Source organism: Amaranthus tricolor, chromosome 3 (genome assembly GCF_026212465.1).
Source record: "Amaranthus tricolor cultivar Red isolate AtriRed21 chromosome 3, ASM2621246v1, whole genome shotgun sequence".
Lineage (NCBI taxonomy): Eukaryota > Viridiplantae > Streptophyta > Magnoliopsida > Caryophyllales > Amaranthaceae > Amaranthus > Amaranthus tricolor.
Window position 1 is genome coordinate 26,782,779 of NC_080049.1, and position 19,824 is coordinate 26,802,602.

General features: G+C 35.4%; 4 protein-coding genes and 1 non-coding gene across 5 annotated transcripts in view; 3 read left to right on the forward strand and 2 right to left on the reverse strand.

Annotated features, from left to right (window-relative positions):
- The first annotated feature begins 1,122 nt into the window (after positions 1-1,122).
- LOC130807377 (uncharacterized) lies at positions 1,123-8,112 on the forward strand. The gene is made up of 3 exons (XM_057672565.1): positions 1,123-1,653; positions 1,730-1,945; positions 7,646-8,112. Exons 1-3 carry the CDS (start codon positions 1,432-1,434, stop codon positions 7,712-7,714), a joined length of 507 nt encoding a protein of 168 aa, XP_057528548.1. The 5' UTR covers positions 1,123-1,431; the 3' UTR covers positions 7,715-8,112.
- A 144-nt stretch (positions 8,113-8,256) lies between these two features.
- On the forward strand, positions 8,257-12,002 carry LOC130807376 (plant-specific TFIIB-related protein 1). The gene is made up of 3 exons (XM_057672564.1): positions 8,257-9,468; positions 10,628-10,786; positions 11,030-12,002. The coding sequence occupies exons 1-3, from the start codon at positions 8,788-8,790 to the stop codon at positions 11,777-11,779; spliced, it is 1,590 nt and encodes a 529-aa protein (XP_057528547.1). The 5' UTR covers positions 8,257-8,787; the 3' UTR covers positions 11,780-12,002.
- A 160-nt stretch (positions 12,003-12,162) lies between these two features.
- Positions 12,163-12,234, reverse strand: TRNAD-GUC (transfer RNA aspartic acid (anticodon GUC)). Its single transcript has one exon. It is a non-coding gene; the product is annotated as a tRNA-Asp (tRNA).
- A 906-nt stretch (positions 12,235-13,140) lies between these two features.
- LOC130807379 (uncharacterized) lies at positions 13,141-17,221 on the forward strand. The gene is made up of 9 exons (XM_057672566.1): positions 13,141-13,339; positions 14,335-14,383; positions 14,467-14,555; positions 14,664-14,720; positions 14,835-14,897; positions 15,075-15,140; positions 15,786-15,872; positions 16,152-16,245; positions 16,356-17,221. Exons 1-9 carry the CDS (start codon positions 13,235-13,237, stop codon positions 16,847-16,849), a joined length of 1,104 nt encoding a protein of 367 aa, XP_057528549.1. The 5' UTR covers positions 13,141-13,234; the 3' UTR covers positions 16,850-17,221.
- Positions 17,222-17,549: 328 nt separating this feature from the next.
- The window catches only part of LOC130807380 (outer envelope pore protein 24A, chloroplastic-like), a 6,184-nt gene continuing 3,909 nt past the window's right edge, over positions 17,550-19,824 (reverse strand). Inside the window, exon 3 of the mRNA XM_057672567.1 lies at positions 17,550-17,808. Coding sequence (XP_057528550.1) covers positions 17,728-17,808 — 81 coding nt within the window. The 3' untranslated portion in view covers positions 17,550-17,727. The remainder of the gene's footprint in view (positions 17,809-19,824) is intronic.

Below are 19,824 nucleotides of genomic sequence, written 5' to 3' on the forward strand. Positions count from 1 at the left end.
AAGCTGTCGTATGTGCTCCTGAATATCTACATTGATCCTATTTGCCCTTACATGACCATCTCTGTACACTAAGAACGGGTGGTTATGTCTTCCTTTTCACCAGGACACACCCTTACCGTCCAAGGTCTTTCTCCTGGTTTACGACTACTTGCTACAATTAAAAATTTACACCCGCAACTTCTACTTTTAGAACCAGGTCGGGCAGTATTATCTAGATTATGTAAATCACCCCTAATATTACTATAGCGGTGATATCTTAAGTACATACTAACTCTAGAACGTCCTTCTTTTTTTTTTATAAGAAGCACGTGTAAATTGAAAACCAATTGTTATTGCTATTGCATCGGCCCAACTATGTAATTCATCTAAGGAAACAAATTCTCTATCCGTAACAAAGCTACTGGAGTAATCTATGTTGTCTCCGAATTTCAAACTCCTGCAAATTAGAAATAAAAATAATATAAATTACTTACATTAAAAAATAATAATAGTAATAATAACAGTTTTAATAATAATAATAATAAAATAATAATAACAGTAGTAATAATAATAATAATAATAATATTAATAATAATAATAATAATAATAATAATAATAATAATAATAATAAGAAGAAGAAGAAGAAGAGAAGAAGAAGAATAAAAAAAATACAAATAATAATAACAAATAAAAAAATAATAATGTAAATAAAAAAATAAAAATAAAAATAATAAATAAAAAAAATAAAAAATAAAATAAAATCGCAAAAACTGGGCAACTGAACCATGGTCCAGTTGCCCAGTTTTGTGCGACTGAACCATGGTCTAGTCACCCAGTTTTTTGAGACTTTTTTTTTAAAAAAAAAAAATACACCGATTCAAATCGAAAAATTTACGTACCGGATCCGATTCATAGTCGCTTTCGTTAGCCATTGTTAATCGATTACAAATAACAGGTTGTTTAAAACCGAAGAAAATTTTTAGAGAGTTTTTAGAGAGATAGTACCGTGTTTGAATTCGTACATCATACAAGAACACGTCTGAAAATTCAATATATATGGGGTTGCGATAAAAATATTCGAGATTAAAGTTGGCGATATTTAATAACAGCCGAAAAAAAAATGTACCAAGTTTTATCTGTGCGCAATAAGGTACGGGACTAGGGAGTAACGTATTTTTACTCACCGACTACCTCGACACCCGACAGTGATCATTCTCCACAAGACCACAACTCAAACACCACAAGTCCTGATTTTCTCTATTTCCTTTTCCCATTCTCAATTTTCATTCTCAGTTTCCTGTTCTCAACACAGGAAAGTCTCTATTTGTCCTACAAATTCTACCAGACTGGTACAAAAATCTTTCTTTCATCCTCAACACAAGATGCACATATATCTTTAATTGAATTTTCTGATAACAATCACCCATATTCACACCGACATCAATTTAGAAGATGAAGGATGATGATACATCACTTTCATCAGCAAAGAAAGATTCTTCCGATGCCAGTCTTTTCGGTAAAGGCCGCTACAAATTCTGGGCATTGGCTGCCATTTTACTCTTAGCTTTCTGGTCCATGTTTACTGGTACCGTTACTCTCCGTTGGTCTGCTGGTAATCTTAATCGCCTTTCTGATGACCTAGATACTCCTTTACATGACGATCTTGACGTTTTGGTTAGTACCCTTTTTGTTTTCTTTGATTTGTGATTCTGGGTTGCTCTTAATTTTTGTGGGTATTGAGTTTTTGTAGGAGATGGAGGAGAGAGAAAAAGTGGTGAAGTATATGTGGGATGTTTACACAAACAGTCGTCGGATCAGATTGCCGAGGTTTTGGCAGCAGGCTTTTGAGGCTGCTTATGAAGATATGATTAGTGATGTACCTGGTGTTCGTGAAGATGCTATTACTGAGATTGCTAAAATGTCTATTCGTTCTATTGATCTTGATCCGCCTCCTATCCAATTGACGGTTAGTTTAGTTGAATAGTTGTTATTGTTATGTATGATTTTTACTTTGTTTTTGAGCTCTTATGGTATGACATTACTGTTATTATTATTTGTTATGGGGTGTTGTAATGGCTGTGGCTGTTTGTTATAGTTGATTAATGGAATCTGTGTTAGACACGGGTATATGTTTCAATGGGCTCTTTTCATAGTAAGTGACTAAATGTCCATGAACGTGGCTCAAAATGAAACGTTGAAGTGTCTAGATTAGAGTTTTAAGGATCCTCCATGCAAGGTTAAGGTGAAATGAAGAGTCGAACAACTTAGGTTTTTCAAATTTGAGATGGTGCATAGTTTCTTCATGGTTCAAAATAAGATCTTGGGGTGAAGTTCATGTGTTTTTCCTGAAGAAATAGCGATAACTTTACCAGTAGGTGCTGTTAAATGTTGATATTCGAATACCCAACAATCCTATTAAGAAAAATACTCTAATTACATCGATTTGTATCTAAAACATAATTCCACTAGTTTACCTACACAAGCTGTATGCCATGTATTTCAAACAATAAACTTCTACAATAGCTAAAATCTAAACATGATTTTCTGATTTGCTAAATATACAGTTTCCAAGGTGACTACTCGACGGATGGCACTTTTTAGGCATCATTGGGAAAATGACTTGTCGTTACATCTTGCATAAACTATGAGCCATTTAATTGGTGCCTCTGTGTTTTATACACAACTTATTCTGTTGCTTGCCCTCAAACGTACCATTGTGTGCATGGTCCCTTGAACTCTCATCTTCACATACATCCAGCTCAGCTTAAATACATGGCCCTATTTATCCAACTTGCGTCTGAGCTATGGAACAAATTTTTGTAGTCTCTCTCGATCGGCTCTATCAAGCAACACGAGTCCTGTGTTAGTCCACGTGGATCATGAATTTGGGTTATACACAGTTACGTTTTATGTTAAAGGTTCCCACACTTTGGTTTAGTTGATTCACTGAACTTATGGGTTTTGTTACAAGTAAAACTAGTGTCCGAATCAATGAGTTGGCCTTTTCTTATGCTAACTGTTCCCAACTTTTGCTTTGAATGGACTGATAAATCTCAAAACCTGCGACACACAATGTTGAGGATTCAATAGGCTACATGCCAGAAGTTATAAGATAATTATCTCAAGCAAACTTTCAGCTTTCTAGCTATGCACAAAGAAATTAGAAGTGTTGATGCGTGCCAAAGGGAGCATTTATAAGGATGAGTGGCTTAATCAAATAGGAGAGATGAAAAAAGTTGTTAGTGGGGCATATAGGGATGAAAAGTGCTGCCAAGTGATTATAGTCAGGTACTAGTGCTCAATGAAACTTGCACAATTTTGACGCAAGGTCCTTGTGATATGACAATATCAAGTGAGGATTATGGTTGAAGTTTAACAGCTTTGCTGTATCTTGCAGTGATAAGGGATTCAAGTATGTGTGAGCATAGGATTAATTGTTAAATATTACTACAGGCTATTTTTGGATAATGAAGGTTTTATTGGAAGTTTAGGACTTCCAAATTTAAGTTCTTTTAAAATATTTTTAAAGTTTATGAGAGAGATATTTAGAATACTATTCTTATAATGTACTAGTTTAATTTTTATGATCCCTTACTTCTCATATCTTGCATATCACAATGCATGTGTATGCTTAGTGTTTGTGATTCAGCCTTTAGCTCTCTTCTAGAGGGTCATACTAAGTTGAAACCTACATAAGGAAATTCTAAGGGTTGCTAAATGCTACACATGTTTCATGTGTAATATCATGAGAGTGGAGTTGGAGTCTTGAAGATGGTAATATAAATTTAGGAGGGTAAACTATGTGATATATGGGAAGTATCCTGGAATTTCTGAGTCATTCAAAATCATTACTAATTGAATTGTGCTTGTTTTGGTGAGATTCAATTATCACCTTAACAAGTAATCAAAAAGTCAATGCTACTTTCTCTTCAAAGAAGCCAACTAAGCCAATTGTTATTGTCAAACACCCAACGACGCATCAAGGATTAGTAATCTGTCCTTGTCTTTTTTTGAGGTCATAATTGGGTTAGCTGAGATGTCTTGCCTCATGTATATGTTGTTTGCATATATTATTGTACAGAGATAATGCATTAAGCATTACTAAGTTGATATTATTGCATTGAGATTTTGAATCTCAAAGGTAAGCAACAGTAAAATTGACTTTTGGAGTGTGTAAGGGAGTAAAATAGACTTTTTGGAGTGTGTGAGGGAGTAAAATATATCAGGCCAAGGTGCCAAGTCCACTGTAAGGGAGTTTCACTATACATTGTTCCAAGAATGATGTATCTATTATTCCATGAAAAAGGGAGATGGAGATGTTGATCAAAATATAACTCCTAGGATTAATGTTGGTTGATTGATTGGAGATGATCGACAAGGGAGTTGTGGGACCTTAATTATTTTTTTAAGGTGGATTGAACTCTTTAAGATTTTCTTGAGGTCAACCATTTAGAAGCATTAACTACTTCCTCTAGTTAATTCTTTATTTTGACCCTTAATATCTTTAGTTACCCATTTTTTAAAATTATCGAATGTTGATATTATGAGAAGATGCTTTAAAACGATTCAGCACTGAAGCTTGAAAAGAGATTTACAATCCTCACTGACATGTATACTGAAGGGAGGAACTTTAAAGAGAGTGACAAGAAGGGAGTTCAGGCTATCATATATATATTTTGATGTGTACCTCAAACATTCACCATTCTGCAGTAACTAACAGAGATTGGGGGTGATGCCATTCTTGTTCCCAATTTAGAGGGGTAGGCATATGACTCAGAATGATAACATGAAATGAAATTTGGTACGCTTTTACACAAATTATATGTGGCTGTAGAGTAGGTAAATATAAAATTAGATCTACTATGGTATATCGTCCACCATGGAAATGAGTTTAAAGCTCAATGTCTTTTGCAGATGGACCAGAATTTTCCTTGTTCCAATTTGGCTCTTTTTGCCGTACCAAACGACCTTATCTTCCCTCCACCTGTCCACCACCCTCAATCAACTGTGAACTGTGACCCACTCTTGTAAATTGCGTAAACTACCGGCCTCTTTTGGTTAGCGTAAAGACGCTTGGCATTTTTGCCATGGCCCCATTAATTTTACCATAGACAACATGCAACAGGTTTAAGTGTTGGACATGATATAAAGGAGCCAGGTTCACAAAATGGGTGTTATTTTCTCATTTGAGGAAGATGGCTCTATACCTCTATAATCAACACTCCATGCTTTGAATTCTGATACCCTGAGTGATAATTTTATGATCACAAACAATTTGAGAAAATGATGATTAACAGTAAAAACCTTGCATTGAGGTGCAATCTACTAAAATTGCTAGGACTAATGATAGATTTGTACCTCCAAACCAGTAAACTACTAAGATTGCATTGAGATGTATCAGTTGTTCTTGCTTTGAAGAGGCAACTCTTGCTAAATAACCACCCATTTTCAGAATGATTCCCATTCTCCTGATGCTTTCTCCATACTGATATGATAAGATTTCTTTTCTATTAACTGATTCTTAGACCTCGCTCTCCAAGCCAATTCTCTAACAAACTCTACATTGATTTCCAGTCTATCCCTTACTGTGAGTTTATTGTAAGCTGTTTTGAGAAACTTCAATTTGGAGCTTCAGTTAGGCGTCCTAGAGGCCCTTATCTCGAGACCTCAAAACTACTTCCGACAAATGTGCTCTTTACCCTAGTTTCTCCTTTGGGTCCTATGAATTCCTCGTAAAAGCTTAGCCTCATAATCACTTAGCACACTAAATTCAACTTAGCTCACTCTCATTTCTTCTCAATCCTTGAATTTACTGTCATCATGTGCTATGACCTGGTTTAGCCATGGCTATAGCAGATTGAAAGGATCTGGGTAGAGATGATGGGTTAGAACTTTGAATGGTAGTTAACATGTAAAACAGATTGTTAGTCGATGAATAAAAACCCCATCCCTGTGTGCTTATATAAAACAGATTGAAAGGATCAAAGGATAGCTACAAAGTCTATACACACTAAAAATATTTTCCAAGCATGAATAAAAACCCCATCTCCTTGTGCTTATATACTACTCTTCACCTTTTTGACAAAGTCTTAATTCTAACAAACTCTTTAACAACTTATTTGTAAATTCCTATTATATGCTAATATCCTCTTCTTGATATAATGTTTCTCTAATGACTAAGATGCTCTTTCCTTTTGTGTAGATTCCCTGGTAGCTAATGCAAGTCATAACATCGTGCTGATTTAATTATCTCTTATTCCAGTTTATTATATAAATTTGCATCACCCCTTATTTTTTATAAGCATGGCTGATGGCCTAGAAGGGGAACATTGATGTGTCCTATATCTAGATGTGATCATGGGGTGACGTGTGTCTCCTACTCTTTAATAATGTGACATATTGTATGTTTGGGCACTTTAGATTATAATTTTATTACCAAAAGGAATTATGATACATATAAGAGAAGTTACACAGAATATCAAGTGAATATAGAGCTTGAAAAATAGCATCAGTATCACATTTCCCCACACCTAGCTATGCTTTCGGTAGGTACTCTTTTATTTGCTCAACAATCCACAAAGTAACACAAAAGAAACTATGTAGTATAACAAGTCTTGGCCTTTTTATTCCAAATCCGCAGGAAACTGTAAGAAAGTTAATATGAACGACAACTTTAGGATGAAGCCTTTTTTTCTGAAAGAAGTTGCAAGTCATAATTTTTTCGTGAGTGCAAACATGCAGTTTTGGTGAAGCTAGTAACATATAGTTTAGCTTTGCAAGTTTTTGTTTTTTTCCAAGGGATACACGGATTCACCTCTCGTGTTGGAAATTATAATCTTCTTTGGAGATTGTTAAGCACATAAATACACCCAAAACATATCTTCATCATCATTTAGACAATGGAAGAAAACAGTGAGTTTGGATACCATTGTTGGATCCTATTGTTAGTTTGAATCTTCTAATGCTAGATCAAGCAGAGGATAAATTTAGCCCTTGGGCTAGCAAAGTTAACACTTTAGCCTCTTCCAATACGATACAATGTGATAGTTTCAAGCATTTCGAGAAGCTTAAGATCCCCTTAAACGGAGTCAAGAAACTCTTCCCAATTCTATTACAAAATGACTGAATAACCCTCCAGCAGCTCTAGGCCCTAGGGGTGCCCACATATACTATTTTGCTGGTATTGACACTGCTTGTTCAGAAGAAAGTTCTGTTCAAGATTTCCACAGCTCTATTAACCGTATTTGGCAGCAACAAAATCTGGCTCACATGCATACCAAAAAAGAACTGGGTTAATCAGCTGCAACCTATTAGCATAACCGGTAGACTTGCATACTGAATAGAACTGGTTTAATGCCTAATTTGATTCATGGATTTGACTGTAATTTGTTTGGAGCTCAATGTAATAGTTCAGGGAAAAAGAATGCTGACCCATTTTGTGTGTTAGTGATGATATCTTTATTATCTGTCTCCTCTTTTTTAATTGATCAGATTTTTTGCTTAAGAACTGTTGATATTCTACCATTTATGAGTCTGAGTATCTGAGCACATTATTTGTTTCCGAACTTATTCAACTAAGATAAATGTCAAGCTCGTTTATAGGAAAAGGTTAAAAGGAAAAGAAATTAATCTGAAAGATCCTTATCGTCTTACAATTTTGTTACAGGGTGATCGAGAATCGAGTCTGAAGCACGCAGAAATTAGAAAGACAGCAACTGCATCAGGGAATAGTTGACAAATGGACCCATTATACTACATCTGAAGCTGCATTTAGTTTTCTCTCGGTCGGCATACTTAGAGATGTGCATGTAGCTGGAACTTCTGCCAGGGTTGCAACGAGCTTATAGCCAGCTGATCTTGTTTGCCTCCGGCTCAATACTCATATGTACTTGGAATTTCCTTATTAAAAGTTTAGTTGTCACTTGCTATATGATGTTTATTGAAAAAGGATCTTTGATTGTTCATTATATTATAATATTCTCGAAAGAACTTTGTAAAATGAAGTGGAAAACACCATATCCTAGGATAATAAGCATAAGCATGTGTAAGTTCCAATTTTATCTTGTTAGATCTCCGTTTCTTTCTATATGTTAGCATCTATTGCTATGCTTTTGAAAACCTTTAATTTTACAATCAAAATTCTGTAGTGCCTTGTGGTGGCTGTGGCCTGTGCGTAACTAGTCTCCCTGTTTCTCCGTTGAACGACAGATTTCCAGCGTATGCTGGTTTTAATGTCGTATCAATCTGCAATGCTCAACGCCATTGGAGTCCCGAGACTAAAATGACTACCTCGTTAAGGATGCGTTGGTGTGTGTACTGTTCCGGACTCCTCGTAGTGGAGAGGCTCCGTCATACCCCAAATTCGATGATAGTGAATACTTTAGAAACTGTTTTTAATTAAAGTAAATAAAGGAATGTCAATAAAAAAAGGATATTTTTGTAATTCTCACTCTTTTAACGGTCAATTAAGAATTAACGATTGTGTTTTGGTTGATATATAAAGTATTTAATGATAGTATAAATCAACTAAAAATTATTCAATTTTTTTGAGCAACAACCGAAGTTAAACCTCACAACGAGAAATGATATGAAATACATAAAACTTAATTCAACAAAGAAATACATATACTTGCAATCTATATTAAGGCACCGGTCGGTCACAATTCTCACCTCGTTTTAAGTGATATAATATGATCATCTCCAATAGAAAAAAAATTTATGATGTTTATTTTGATCATAAACAATTTATCATTAACTCATGCGTGGTTCAAAATTAAACATGAGATCGTCAAATAGAGAAAACATTCTATGATCAAAAATTTTCTCAAACCTCGTGATTGTGGTGAGTTCAAACGTAAGAGCACTGTAGGAATTGTGAACCCACCCAGAAGAGGCGAAATGAAGTGTATATACTGCACAGCCCCGCCGTCAAACGGTAGCCGATGCGCGACCACCAGTTCAGGCCGACACATTACCGAATGCACTTCCTGCGGCCGCGTGATTGAAGAACGTCAAACTCAAACTCATCATTTGTTCCATCTTCGAGCTCAAGATTCTCCTCTTTTCCTCTCTACTTCCGACCTTCCCTTTTCCCCTCCTCAACCTCCTTCACCTGACCCTGAAGATCCTTTCGATCATACCGGGTTTATCACTGCCTTTTCAACTTGGTCTCTTCACCATTCCCCTCTTTTTGCTGTTTCTTCTCTTTCTTTTGCCGGACACTTGGCTGAATTGGAACGTGTTCTTGAGGGTACTTCTGTTAATACTTCTTCTTCTTCTGGTGTGGTGGTTGATAATTTAAGGGCTTATTTACAGATTGTGGATGTTGCTTCTATATTGGGTTTGGATCATGATATTTCTGATCATGCTTTTCAGTTGTTTAGGGATTGTTCTTCTGCTACTTGTTTGAGGAATCGTAGTGTTGAAGCTCTTGCTACTGCTTGTCTTGTTCAGGCTATTCGTGAAGCTCAAGAACCTCGTACTCTTCAGGTCTCTCTCTTTCTTCACTTGATTTTTGGAATCCTAATTTCTATTTTGGGGGTTTTATTTTAGGGTTTTTGTTTTTCTAGGGTTTTGGATTTTAGTAAAAATAATGAATTTATTTCAAAAAATTATGGGAGATGGTGCTACTAACTTCTAGCTGTAGTATCTGCGTATTTGTGGTATTATTAACTATTGAATTTGTGAATTTTCCGTCAATTCCCTTGATTTTCTGGAGTTCTAATTTCAATTTTGGAGGTTTGAGGGTTTTGAATTTTTGAGGTGTATTACATTGAATGCTTGTAATTTCCTTTTTCCTCTCCTAGAATGAATTGATTTCAGAACTTTTATGGGGTTTAGTGATTTGCGTTTTGTTGTTACTAACTTACTAACTGCCGGTGTTGTAAATATCTACTAATTTATGGTATGATCAATTATTGAATTGGTGAAATTTTCCGTCAAATTAATTAAAATGTTCCAATCAGTTTTTGCCCAATTCACTAATCCCCTACTAACTACTATTTGAAATGAGCAATAGGTCATGTTGCTTATTTTAGGTTGAGTTCATATCGCTTCAATTTGGGTGTATCATCTGAAATCTGTTCTTCAAATTTTCAATGATTTTTTAAGTACTCGTTGGATAGATTTGTGAAGGATATAATCTGCTTTCAGTGTTTCAATTTTAATGTCATTTTTCGAAGGATTGTTCTAGACATCTGTTTTAAATGACTTCGGCAACATCCTCTTGCTTTTCTTGTTCTCCTTGAGTTGAATTATAAATGGCAATTGCAAAGCCTCGAAAACTATTGCTTGTTCATATCTCACATGATTACATAGAAGCACTTGCATCCGAAAAGTGATGTTGGGTAAATCTTGTAAGGATGGAAAAATCTCTGCAATAATTATATCTGAACGAAAAAGATTCAATAGCCTAATATGTCTATGCAATGAGAAACAACAACATGCATTAGCCCCAATAGCAAGTGGCTTCTGCCCAGGCGGGATTTGAGTTCCAATGTAATCAACCTTACCCTTATAATAACAAATAGATTGTTTTCAATTGACCGTTGATTTGCTATTTCACATAAATAAAAGACGCTTTAGATATAATGAACATTTTTAACTTGATTTGAGAGCATCTAACTGGGTGTCTTGTTTCATACAACAGGAGATTTCAATTGCTGCAAACCTTCCTCAGAAAGAGATTGGAAAGTATATCAAGATCCTTGGAGAAGCTTTACAACTTAGTCAACCAATCAATAGTAATTCCATAGCCGTACATATGCCTAGATTTTGTAACCTTCTCCAGCTTAATAAATCTGCTCAGGTAATTGATTACTTTGATGTTTTGCTAATATTCATGGGATTGCTGATATAGTTTCACTTCTACGTAGTGTACCCCTGTAAACTGGATAGACTTTTAGCTCTTTGTTGAAAACACTGTATAGGGCTGCGTTTAAATAAAAAATGCATTTGGTTCAATGTGTCATTTTGCGAATCAAAGAACTACGAATTTTTTGTTTCATAAGAAATGGATTTTTACTTGTGTTGCTTTATTTGGTGACTATAGGAACTTGCAACTCACATTGGAGAAGTTGTGATGAACAAATGCTTTTGCACACGTAGGAATCCCATAAGCATATCAGCTGCTGCTATTTATTTAGCCTGTCAATTAGAAGATAGACGGAAGACGCAGGCAGAGATATGTAAGGTAACAGGTCTCACTGAAGTCACTCTTAGGAAAGTGTACAAGGAGTTGCTAGAGAACTGGGATGATTTACTCCCATCTAATTATACTCCTGTTGTCCCTCCTGAAAAAGCATTTCCAACTACTACAATAGCCTCAGGACGTTCGACAACCCCTAGAGGTGAAACTGCAGATGCTGCGATTTTGGATCGAGAGAAACATCCTGAGCTCAAGCCAAACATGAATCAGACCTTGGAGACAACCCATCTGGATAGAATAAAGGGGGAGATTGATAGCACTTCCCCAACTACAAATAAAGTGTCCTTTTCTTGGAAACCTGGGTTTCCTAGAAGTGGTGAGATCAATCAAGGAATTAACTTTAAGTTCAATTCGAGTAAACAAGAAGCAACAGAGCATAAAAGCATTGGTGGCTCGGTGAGGCCTAACCCTTTTGTTGCAGCTCAGGTTTTAGGTGCAACTTCTTCAGCACGATCATCCCTTTCATCTAGCTCATCTCCGAATATTCATAATTTATCAGGACATTACCAAATGGCAGCAGGTTCATCCGACCATAAAGAATCGAGCAAGCATAATCAAGGCAGAGGTTCTGATGCTGCTGGGGGTAGCCGGTAGATAATTTCGTGCAGTGTTTTCTTGGCTACAACTAATACTCCAACAAACGACTCCTTAAAATGTTTCTTCAGAGTGTGTAAATTTGCAAGTAGTGATCAAAAGAGAATTGTTGCATCTTTTCCATGTTAAACTGAATTGTTCTTTTTGAGGAAGAATGAATATGATTTTTACTGTGGTTGATGTAGCTGTAGATCTTATTGAGTCAATGAGATGAAATATTTTCTAATGTTCAATCCATTTATGTATATGCAAAAAGCTGATCCAAGTATAAAATATCTTCTGATATGAGTATTAATCTGGTAAAGTGGTAAAGAAAAGATTATTGCCGTTGATCCGGAAACGTTAGAGTTGAAATTATCTGACAAGGGAGTAAAAAAATAAAACGCCGTTGCCGGGGATCGAACCCGGGTCACCCGCGTGACAGGCGGGAATACTTACCACTATACTACAACGACTTTTTTTGTTGTTGAGTTACTGTTTGTAATTATTAACTTTGTATCTTTTTTCCATCTAATTTCCAGAAGTATTTTGGTTATCGACTTTCTTTGCACAATCTCAATTCCCACCCTTTTCTCATTTGATAATGGTCCTCATTCGGGATGTTCAATGGTGTTGATGACCCAATCAAGTGTCAGGTCATTTTAAATGCATTATTAACATCTTGGGTCAATAACAGTTCGAGTCATTATTTGATTTGATAGCTATTAATTTCTATATTTATTAAATTTTTTATATAACAATATTATAAATGGGCAGTTAGACCTAATAAACTTCAAATTCAAACTAAAAGATCATTTGATGAATTTTTTTATTAAGTCTAAATAGATTTTGACCTACCCCAACTTGATTCAATGAATAGCTTTAAGCCTCACATTTTTATATATTATCTACAAATTCATTTATTTTTTAATCTCTTCGCTTATTTGTTAGCTTCACTTAATATTTTAACTACAAATTAATATTTAAACTTCTTTAAAAGAGGTGCAAGTCAAATGCAAACATAATGAGTGTACAACTATACACTTCACGATAAAGGAAGAGTATACTCTCTTTGTCCCTTTTAAATTGTTACATATATTATTTAATGTGTTCTTTTTACTTTTCTTTCAATAAAAATTAATTAACCACTTTTTAGATTCACTTTCATACATTAAATAATGTTATTATTTTTTTATCAATTTGTGTCACATATTCATATTAAAATTTCTATTTTATTATCATTCATACAAATTTAAATGAGCTAAACAATTTTTAATATTTATGTCATATACTCATATTGAAATTTCAAGGAGAGTGACAAGTGACAGGACGTACCTTTTAAAAATAAAATTTGTTCATTTATGAACAAATTTTATTTTAATCAGGGTTTGGTGACTATTAATTAAACCGCCATATACTTAACAGCCTACACTAACAATCGTCTCCAATAGCCAGTGATACCTTCGATTGGGAAGAATGACGACCAGAATAGCTCCAGGAGTAGGGGCCAACCTTCTTGGACAACACTCTGCTGAGAGAAACCAAGATGCTACCGCTTATGTGGGTAACCTTGAGGCCCAGGTTTCTCTTTTCTCTTTCCCCCTTCTAGGGTTTATGCTTTTATTTTGATTTGTTTCCATTTCATTCTTGTTTTCCCTTTTAATTGAGTAATAATTTATATTTTTACTTGCCTACATCAGGTTATCTGTTAACTGTGATGCTGAAATTTGTCGTTAGGTCGTTCTTTTGTTATGTGATTTTGATTTCTATGGAGTTTTTTTTGTTTAGCATTATCCATTGCTGTATTCTGTTTTTTTATTTTACATTTTATTTGTCGTAACTTTGAATTGTGTGAAAATATGCCGCAGTTCTTATTTTTCTATCTTGTTAGAGCTCATTTGGCATCCAAAGATTATTCAGAACAAGAAAATGGGCAGTAGCACTAAAAATCACTACGAAATCGCCATTCCTTGAAATATAGCTAAATTGTTTGGTATATCAGTAGAGGAATGATTCACCAATCTTAAAATATGCTTAAATAAATTGATCGGCATATCAATAGAGGAATGATTCTCCAATAACATAATCTAGGGTTTGTAAGCTCAATTGAATTATGAAAGTGAGATTAATGAGAAATTTTGAGGAGTAAAATTTGTGTACAAGAAGAGATGCGATTTATTCAGAAATGCTAATGGTGAACCCGTAAACTATGTCAAAATACCTGACTGTCTTACCATTGGTCCTTCCTTCTCGAAGGCTATTGGTTGTTCTTTAGAGACTTTCTCCGCTTTTGATTATGTTAGGGTTTTGCTGCAGCCATCAGCTGTTGCAACCATATTCTGGATTGGTGTGCTTCCGAGGCTGTATATGAGGCTTCCATTGCCACATACTCCTGAGCTCTATTGTTTGGGGTTTCTTTATCTTGTTTTGGATGGTCTGGATCTCTGATATAATGCATATTTTAGAAGAGTTATTAAATGGGATATCAAGAAATAATGAAGTATTTTCTGAGAGGAACACATTTTAGTACTTGATTGATCAAGCTGTGATGCTTTTGGTTGTTTGATATGCTGCAGGTCACAGAAGAGTTGCTGTGGGAATTATTTGTACAAGCAGGCCCTGTTGGTAATACTTGTACAACTTAATGGAAATGGTTGCTATTATGATTTTATGTCTGTTGAGCTGAAATGACTCCTTTACTCTTGCAGTCAATGTCTATGTGCCAAAAGATAGAGTAACCAACCTTCATCAAGGTTATGGATTTGTAGAATTTCGAAGTGAAGAAGATGCTGACTATGTATACTCTTCCTTGGCTTTTATGTAACTCTGTTGTATTTCATTATTCCTAAATAGGATGTTTCAATAAAGCATGATTATGACTGTAAATTTTCTTTCTATAATGCAGGCAATTAAAGTTCTTAATATGATTAAGCTTTATGGGAAACCAATACGTGTAAATAAGGTATCTAGTTTTGAAAGTTATTTTGGTCATCTTTTGTGTACATACATGTTGAAGTGCTCAGATATACAATTATACAACTCCTATTTGATTTTCTTTTCTTTTGCCTTGTTACAGGCTTCTCAAGATAAGAAAAGCTTGGATGTTGGAGCAAATCTATTTGTTGGGAATCTGGACCCTGTGAGTTTTGTGCTTTTTCTTTTCAGTACTTTGTACTAGTTTGCTGGTCTTGCTCGGCTTACTGAATGAGAGAACAGAACTATAATTCTACAACATAAATGATGTTTGCCACCTTTCTTTTTAATTATTGCAGAATTATTGTGCTCTTATATGATATTACATTTGTGTTTCTTGTAGGATGTGGATGAAAAACTTCTTTATGATACTTTCAGTGCGTTTGGAGTTATTGTTACAAATCCCAAGGTAAGATGTAGTGCTAATTGTGCTATATCTGTAGTACTTTTATTGCTGTGGATTTTGCACGTTTATCTGTAACAACTGTTTTTTTAATGTTATTGTGGACACTGGTTTCCTGATTTCTTTCCTGTATGTACCTCATGTTTATGCTTTATCTTTGAAATCTGAATTATGTCATTATTCTGTGCTGTAGAATTATGCCATATAATGTACTCCCTTGTAAAGTTGCATAACGTGAAGCTAGACAAGGGATTAGTCAAGTGTAAGTACTGAGGGTGAGGCACAACAACCCCACCCCCCTATGCTTTATTTTGAAATCTGAATTACGTCATTATTCGATTTTTGTTGTAGAATTACGCCATATAATGACTACTCCCATGTAAAGTTGCATAACGTGAAGCTAGACAAGGTAGATGGCAGTGTTTTATTGTTGATGATGATTTTGGGCAGTTCTTAGTTCTTATGTCAAACTAGTTATTGTGTCAATAAGTGGCTCCCACAAAGGCAGGGTTAGGGGTTAGATTTACACACCTTTACCCTTGTATAATATTTAGTATGCATTTTTTTCTTTATAAGGCAACAATAGTCTAAATTGAATCAGGTGTAGTTTACATGACATGCATGTCCATTCTTGTCGTCTTTCCTTTGCAGATTATGAGAGATCCAGAGACGGGAAATTCACGTGGCTTTGGATTTATTAGTTATGATTCTTTTGACGCTTCTGATGCTGCTATTGAGGTTTGCACTCTTTATGTCCTTTTTCCTCTTCCTAAACTATTTTGGCTTCCAGCTGAGAATCCTTCCCATCACTCCATTGGTTATTTCCTGGAACAAATTGAAATCTACGGGACAAATAAGATTTTGTGGTGTTCTTTGGTTAACAAATGACATTTGGTTCAAGCTTGTTGCTTCTTAATTGTTATACAGCAATGCCAAGCATTAATCCCAACAAGATGGGGTTTGCTTTATCAGATTATTGCTTGGCTTAAAGCTTGATGACTTTTTATTGAACTGCAGGCAATGAATGGTCAATATCTTTGCAATCGTCAAATTACTGTATCCTATGCATACAAAAAAGATACCAAAGGGGAGAGACATGGAACTCCTGCAGGTTATCTTTTATGGCTGATAAATCATATGTTGGTTTAGTTGGTGTTCACAACCCTTACTTCTTCACCAGACACTAACCAATGACATGTTCATCCTTTCTTCGTGTAACAGAGAGAGTTCTAGCTGCAAGCAACCCAGGTACACAGAAAAGCAGACCGCATACTCTATTTGCAAGTGGTCCTCCAACTCTTCCTCAAGTGAATGGTGCTGTACCTGCCCCCCCTGCTCCACGGCCCCTCGCAAATGGTGCAGTCCCACCACCTTCTATGCCTCAATTCCGCCCACCACCCCCACTTGTTGGAAGTTTTCCTCCTCAACCAATGCAGATGGGTGGTCCTTGGCAGGGCCAGCCTCCACAACAAGGTCAAGGACTCCCACCAATGATGCCTCCGCCGCCACCACCGCAGTTTAGACCGGGTCCACCACCAAATATGATGCCTCCTCCACCCCCTCAGGCAGCTCAGGGGCTTGGAAGGCCACCACCCCCAATGTCAATTGGGGGTCAACCTGTTTGGAGGCCACCTCCTCCACCTCAACAATTGGGTGGCAGGCCGCCTATGCAGCAACAATATGGAATGCCACCTCCGCCACCTCCTTCAAGCTAAGATGTTCATTGTTGAAATTTTGATGTCAACAAATGTCGTTTTGGTGTACAAGTGCAAGTACAAACATTATCATATGTTGAGATACATTATAGAGTAAGAAACTAACCAACTGTAGTGATGTTTATTTTTTCATTAGGGAGTACTTATGCAACGCAAGGAAATGTGTTGTGTTACTTTGAAATGAAGTAATGCTGTGTCATCTCTTTGGGTTAATGAGTGAGATAGCAGTAGTGTGAGCGAGAATGATAGTTGCTTTAAGAACGAAAAGGGTTGTATCAGGTTTGTCAGTAATTTCTGTTACTACCCTCACATGATGCGAATTGTGATTCCCTAATTTTCTCCCGTAACTTGTTTTTCGACATTGTGTCTCAATTTGGTACTCCTACTCTTCGATGATTGCACCATCAAAATGTTTGCTGCATTTGTAGGTTATATGGTTAACTAAAAATAACTAACATTTGAGGGAATTGAAGGAAAAGGAAAGGTATGGATCTAGAGATGTTTGGATTGAGGAAATTAGAGGTAAGGAAAAGTATGGATTTAAAGGGATGTGTTTTTCTTTATTTGGATTACAATTTTGAAGAGTTCTTCAATCTAGTTGATGGATAAATTTGTCTATGAGGAACAAAGGTAGTATTAAACACCTGCAGTGTCCGAGCGCATGAACAAAAGTGCTGGAGAAAGCAAAATGCTCTACACAAACAACTTCAAAGCTAGGCATATGCCTAATACCATAGGAGCATTGATTACTCGAACTATTCCATTTGATTTGTACCATGGTCTGATGCTAAACCAAAAATGATAACTCAAATGTCGATTACAGTAAACATTTTGAATTAAGATGTGCCCTATAGTTAACTACGGCTAAATGCACAAAATCACATATCCAAATCCCAAGTACTCTCGGCACTCAATTTTGGTATTTTTGATTCCTCAGCTAGATTCACAGATGCAGAAACCTGAAACAAACAAACAATAAATGTACGATTAGATGATACTTCCTATAAACATTTCTTTACCCTACTCACACTAAGTGGCTCCCATTAAAGCGGGATTTAAAGTGTCCAATATACACTAAAAAATTGAATTGGATAAACGCTTGATAGAAAAAATCATATGCAAATTCACGTATATAAGACACATGATCTCCAGATTCAGTCTACTGCCGTTATATTCTAAAACCAAATAACAATTAATTGTTGGCGTAATCAAGAATGAACATACAGCACAATACCAAAAGTTAAATCTTTTGAAACAGCAGAGAAATCACGAATGATATAGACCATAACATCGTTAAATATATGAAATTACCACAGAGAAATAGAGAATTACAATCACACATCAATGCCAATTCACAAGGAAAGCATCATGAACCAAAAAAAACTTGGCAATTAGCGATTGCTGAATAAACTGAAAGCAGGTAAAACGTATTGTAATGCAAAATGCTGCTTAAATCAGTAGCTAAAGAAAGAATTTGGGGAAACACTTGTAGTAATGATTTGTGAAAATGCAGCTTAGATCAGTTGCTGAAGCATCAGGATTCTATGAGACTTAGCAAAATAGTGACTGCTGGATAAACTAATGATGTTCTAACATGATGCTAAAAACTCTAAATAAATCAAATGCAGGTAAATTTCCAAATTGAGGGTTAGGGCGTGGTTCGGAGAGAATTCTTTAAGAGGGGGGAGGCGAAAAGGCGACGATGACGTATAATTGTGAGCTCAACAGTAAGATGTTTCACATGACAATGAATCGCTCACATAATCATTTAAGGAGTATCTCTGTTCATGATCTAGGGTATATATTTTGTAAAATTGATTATATAAGCTATTAAAAAAACAACCTATGCCCTAGAATCAACTGCCCTGATTTCAAGGAAAGGTACAAAAAATGTTTTAGAAATAATACTCTACTCAAATCTCAAGAATAAGCTCAAACTGTCACTGTAAGTGAATCAACTACAACAAGAATAATGTCAAATCCTTAACCCTAACAATATGTGTTGACTGTAGAGCCAACACGAATCAAGATTAGAGATCATCTCTAACAGAAATTAAATTATCATCCACACATATGCTTTTTGCAATTACTCAGCCACATATATTCTATTCTCCTTTTAGTCTTATCCATAGTTCCCACAAACCCAAATAATTCATGTCGCCTTTTTTTTTTGTTACAATATTCATGTCACCTTTTAGTCTTATCATCTACATCATTTTGGTCTACCTCTATCTTGTCCATGTTTCTCAAAAAATTCAACTTTTACTTTTCTAACAAGTACGTTTTTAGGCTTCTTTGTACAAGATCAAATTAGCAAAAATAAATTTCTCTCATTTTGTCTTCAATATCTACGACTACATAACTCATTTTTTAACAAATTTTATCTATTTGTATATGTCCCTATATCCATCTAAGCATATGCATCTCACTTACCCTCATCTTCCTAGAATAGTTTCAATTGAAAGCCCAACCATAGAGTAAAATGGAACTTTGAGAGTCTATTCAATCTTTCATTTTAGTGGCACATCTTGGTTGCATGGGTAAACCCAAAACATTGCATGGGGTTGCATATGCAACCCTATATAAAAAAAAATATCTTTTACAAATTAAGTGGGATTTAGGAACTGAACTTATTGTCTTTGACAGTCACTCGTAAAACTCTACCACCAATCCACATAGAAAAACCTTGCAATACTTAATGTTTTTTAATACTTAGTTATACATACTAAATTTAATATAAAGCAATGGTTGTTAAAGATATTCCATATTATATATATTGGAGTTAAAATTGATTTTTTAAGGATATTCCATATGGTAACATTGAATTTTTCTAAAAAGCGAGGTGTAACACTTTTTTATATATAATTTTCGTTCACAAAGTAGCCTTTTAACACTCTGTAGCAATAATTGCAACAATTGTTAGGTGGGCGTTAGATTTCATCATATGCTTCTAACTCATTTCAAAAATTGAAATG

Coding starts and splice junctions, on each gene's coding strand:
- LOC130807376 (XM_057672564.1), top strand. CDS start 8,788: ATGATCAAAAATTTTCTCAAACCTCGTGATTGTGGTGAGTTCAAACGT. Junction 9,469..10,627: donor AAGAACCTCGTACTCTTCAG/GTCTCTCTCTTT, acceptor TTCATACAACAG/GAGATTTCAATTGCTGCAAA. Junction 10,787..11,029: donor AGCTTAATAAATCTGCTCAG/GTAATTGATTAC, acceptor TGGTGACTATAG/GAACTTGCAACTCACATTGG.
- LOC130807377 (XM_057672565.1), top strand. CDS start 1,432: ATGAAGGATGATGATACATCACTTTCATCAGCAAAGAAAGATTCTTCC. Junction 1,654..1,729: donor ATGACGATCTTGACGTTTTG/GTTAGTACCCTT, acceptor GAGTTTTTGTAG/GAGATGGAGGAGAGAGAAAA. Junction 1,946..7,645: donor CGCCTCCTATCCAATTGACG/GTTAGTTTAGTT, acceptor ATTTTGTTACAG/GGTGATCGAGAATCGAGTCT.
- LOC130807379 (XM_057672566.1), top strand. CDS start 13,235: ATGACGACCAGAATAGCTCCAGGAGTAGGGGCCAACCTTCTTGGACAA. Junction 14,384..14,466: donor TGTACAAGCAGGCCCTGTTG/GTAATACTTGTA, acceptor TTACTCTTGCAG/TCAATGTCTATGTGCCAAAA. Junction 14,556..14,663: donor GTGAAGAAGATGCTGACTAT/GTATACTCTTCC, acceptor TCTATAATGCAG/GCAATTAAAGTTCTTAATAT.